At 42.3% G+C, this 4590-nt stretch overlaps 1 protein-coding gene across 1 annotated transcript in view; it reads left to right on the top strand.

Annotated features, from left to right (window-relative positions):
* LOC109826469 (subtilisin-like protease SBT1.1) overlaps positions 2741 to 4590 on the top strand; it is a 2960-nt gene continuing 1110 nt past the window's right edge. Inside the window, 3 exon segments of the mRNA XM_020393498.1 lie at positions 2741 to 2765; positions 3283 to 4070; positions 4153 to 4590. The exon segment at positions 4153 to 4590 is cut by the window's right edge and continues 5 nt beyond it. Of these exon segments, the coding sequence (XP_020249087.1) occupies positions 2741 to 2765; positions 3283 to 4070; positions 4153 to 4590 (1251 nt within the window).

Genomic DNA, 4590 nt, shown 5'->3' with positions numbered 1-4590 from the left:
AATAGTCAAGAGATATTGTAAATGTCTCAGTTTGTTCTGAAGTGGAATCATCAAGTAAATAATAGATCGATTGTGATTAAAAAGTAGTGACCTCATTGTTTTGTTGACCTCATCTATTTTTATGATAGTTTGAGAGGATCCATGCAAATCCAGTTTTAATTTTGCTCTCATGTCAAAGATTATACATGCATGAGCTCTTGTAACATTAATTTTAACCCTTACCATGCCAGCACAAAAGATAAATTCATCTCGATTCAAATCCACTCAATTCTCTTCCACCTATAACATTTGCACTGGTTTGTCAATTTATAGTCCCACATCGCCTATCTCTTAACACTTTGGATCCTTCAAATTAGCGTATCACGCGGCGCTTAGGCGCCGAGCTCAGTCGCGCGAGCTTGTAACCGAGCGTGAGGCTGGTTTCACAGAGCAGCGAAAACCTCCCGCTCTCAGCGGTGGAAGGATAACGGGCCGCTGCATTGTTCACCCTCATTAGGCTCAATTACAGCCTTCCAATGAACCACCTCTTTTTTATTTTTTTGGCCAAATGGCCTTAACTACCCTTTTTTCCAGTTAAATTGCACTTAAATACCCTTTTTAGGGGGCTAAATGGCACTTAAATACTCTGCGGTTTCACAACCTTTACACTTGAATGCCCTAAATCGTAAAAGATAGTACATATGTACCCCCTAAGTTGTCCACCAGTAGAATGTCACACTGTTTAAAAAAACTCTTTATGATAAATATCTCTCCGTAGAAATTTTATAAAAAAATAGATGGTAGGTATACTAGTTATTTTTTGGCCAAATGGCCTTAACTACCCTTTTTTCCAGTTAAATTACACTTAAATACCCTTTTTGGGGGGCTAAATGGTACTTAAATACTCTGCGGTTTCACAACCTTTACACTTGAATGCCCTAAATCGTAAAAAGTAGTACATATGTACCCTAAGTTGTCCACCACTAGAATGTCACACTGTTTAAAAAAAACTCTTTATGATAAATATCTCTCCATAGAAATTTTATAAAAAAAATAGATGGTAGGTATACTAGTTATTTTTTGGCCAAATGGCCTTAACTACCCTTTTTCCAGTTAAATTACACTTAAATACCCTTTTTGGGGGGGCTAAATGGCACTTAAATACTCTGCGGTTTCACAACCTTTACACTTGAATGTCCTAAATCGTAAAAAATAGTACATATGTACCCTAAGTTGTCCACCACTAGAATGTCACACTGTTTAAAAAAAACTCTTTATGATAAATATCTCTCCATAGAAATTTTATAAAAAAATAGATGGTAGGTATACTAGTCAGTATGACAATATATAGGGTCAATACAATTATAAAATTTCATGTGCTAATCACATTAGAATATACTTTGTAATATTCTCACATACAACTAATAGAATGTACTAACGTGCTAATTTTTTATAGATTATGTTATTAAAGTATCTATTTTTTACAACTTAGGATATAAAAGTCTTACTTTTTACAACTTAGGATATTTAAATATAAAGCTGGTCAAATATGGAGTATTCAAGTGTTATTTAGCCTTAGTGTTGATATGATACCCAATTGCTTCACATGCATCTATAAAATTCTACCTGAGGAATTTCTCTTTGTTTTTAGGCTTAATTTCACTTTGGTATCTCAAAGTTTACCAAACCTTGATACTTCAATGTTCTTTTTTTTTAACTCTAAAGTTTTAATCAAATTTCACTTTGATACTCCCGTTCAACTTATGGTACAATTTTTCCTTTTTAAATTGTATAATGCACGTGATACAGTTACGACAATTATACCCTTCTCACAAAAATTATTATATTTTTTTCATTTATCCAACAAAGTGGTGTCGGAACAAAAATTAATTATATTTTTTAAACTTTTTTTCGAAGAAATTTTTATTTTAGACTCAATCCAATTTTTATTTTTAAAAACCGACCCACTCCCATTTTAATTACCGAAATCGACTCACTTTGTGGTCACGTCAGCAACGTGGCCATGAAGCGAGTCGATTTTTTTTAATTCGTCTCTAAATAGTCGGGGTTGTCAATCCTGACTATTTTGCTAATGTTCTGACTAAATTAGTCCGGGTTGGCAACCCCGACTAATTTAGGATGCCAACCCCGGCTAATTTAGGACAATGTCAAGGTGGTATCAGAACAAACAAGATCGTCAAAAAGTTGTTTGTTAAATGCCTGGATTCATCCACTATGGTGCGGATCTAGTCTCAGGTTTACCTAACAATTGTGGGCTCTCAGCACGCAGTCTGTCATGCTTGTGCTTTTCTCAGCTGGAGCAATTGAAAGCAAAGAGTGGAGATAAAGCAACAAGAGTGCTATAATGAGCAGACAGAGAGCCCTATCCCATTTTAGTGCAGCACTGAATAATTATTAGCCTCCGCGTGTAGCAGAAATGAGATGGGAGATCACTATTGTTCTTATTATTATAGATGCCAACATGTACATTGAAGCTTATAAATGAAGTAAAGGTTATGGTCTTTTTTGAAAAGTTCCCAACAACCCCCAGCCCTTTTTTCAATGGATTGGGCATTTGCTGCTTTGCGCAGGGCGCATGCAACATTGAAATGAGATAAAGGGGGGGCATTTTCAGAATTGGTGGATTATTTGTCCAGGGATTTTGACCTGCATCATCATTAATTTGGAGGTGTATACAAGGAGTGGAGGTGTATATAAGGAGTTTTTCATTCTCTTGGTTGCCTTGGCCAAAGACTGCACCATGGCTCCCCCACTTCTCAATGCAGGTACTTAATGTGTGTCTGTGTTTTCTTTTTTTCTTTTTTTTTTTGGTCATTTTAATCGGATTTAAGTTGTCACGCTTATGTATAGTTAATCCATTCTCTTTTTTAGAGCTCATAAATTAGAGAACAAATGTGATACTTCCAATCAAGATCGATAGTGTGATGTTAGTTATACTTGTCTGATTACAATTATATCTAGAATAAAGAACGATTACGATGGGGGAAGCAGAGCTTTTATTGATTTATTAAAAGGGGGTGAGCATTCAAATACTAATTAAACAATAGTCTAGATCGTAATTGTAGCCTTCGTGTCATTTTGGCAACTCTCCTTTTAACCAGTTTGAGCCTGAACTAGCTTGGTCCAAAGCTACCTTCACCTGATTCAGAATTAAACTGGTTTAAACCCTGAAGTGTTTAACTAAAAAGCTGTCTCAGTTCTGATCGTTCAACACCACCCCCCCCCCCCCCCCCCCCCCCTTTTTTTTTTTCTAACCCAGAGTTTGCTCTGCTTCATTTGCAGGCATGTGCATCCGCATTACTCTACTGCGCAGCACCAAATCTCAGTCCCTCTCTCACGACTCAAACCTACATAATTCACATGGACACCGCCAAAATGTCATCCCTCGATCACTCTCTCGGAGGATCCAAGCGATGGCACGAGTCATCTCGACTCCGTACAGCACCTCTCGACTCTGCCGCCGCGCGGCCACGCCTCCTCCTCCGAACTCCTCTCGTCTACTCAACTCTGCCCTCACGGGCTTCGCCGCAAAGCTCTCAGCAAACCACCTCCAGTCCCTCAGAACCGTCGACGGGTTCCTCTCCGCTTACCCCGACGACACCTCGATCGCCCTTCACACGACTCATTCGCCGCAATTCCTCGGTCTAGAGCCTGGCGTTGGCCTTTGGAGCGAGGCCAACTTGGCCTCCGACGTGATCATTGGCGTTGTCGACACGGGCATTTGGCCGGAACATATAAGTTTCTCCCACACGCACGTGTCGGATATCCCGGACCGATGGAAGGGCACTTGCGAGGAAGGGGCGATGTTTGCGACAACCAACTGCAACAAGAAGCTCATCGGCGCGAGGGCCTTTTGGAAAGGGTACGAGGCAGCGGGCGGGCGGATTAATGACACGACGGAATTTCGGTCCGCGAGAGACTCTGAGGGGCATTGGTACGCCACACGCATCAACTGGCCGGAGCAGTGTTGTTGCCGGCGCAGCCTTTTTGGCAACGGGCTGGGCACTGCTAGCGGATGCAGGCGGTGCAAGAATTGCCGGCTACAAAGGCATGCTGGTCCGCTTGGCTGCGTAAGCTCGGACATACTGGGCGAGCGCGTCGGACCTAGCGCGGTGGCCGACGGTGTTGATTGTGCTGTCGCTGTCACTACAGGTGGCGGATCTCGGCCTTGATTACATGCGACGGTATCGCATTGCGCATTCGGAGCGGTGCAGAGGGGCGTGTTCGGTCAGCAACACCGCGCCTTGGATCACCACAGTCGCCGCGAGCTACATGGATAGAAGATTTCCGACTGCGATAAAGCTCGGCGATGGCCAGGAATTTACTGGGGCATCACTTTACTCTGGTAAGCCGATGAGGTCGTTGCCTCTCGCCTATGCTAACACCGCTGGCAATATCCCGAGCGCTCGATTTTGTACCGAAGGCTCGCTGTCACCAAAGCTAGTCAAACGAAAGATCGTCCTCTGCGACCGAGGAAGCAACGGGAGGACTGAGAAAGGGGAGGTGGTGAAACGCGCCGGAGGTGCCGGAATGATCCTCTCAAACTCCGTAGAGCAAGGCGAAGAGCTCTTCGCCGATCCTCACGTTTTA

The sequence above is a fragment of the Asparagus officinalis genome, chromosome 10, assembly GCF_001876935.1.
Source record: "Asparagus officinalis chromosome 10, Aspof.V1, whole genome shotgun sequence".
Classification (NCBI taxonomy): Eukaryota; Viridiplantae; Streptophyta; class Magnoliopsida; order Asparagales; family Asparagaceae; genus Asparagus; species Asparagus officinalis.
Note: the sequence above shows the minus strand (reverse complement) of the source record. Positions and strands in the feature narration are given on the sequence as shown.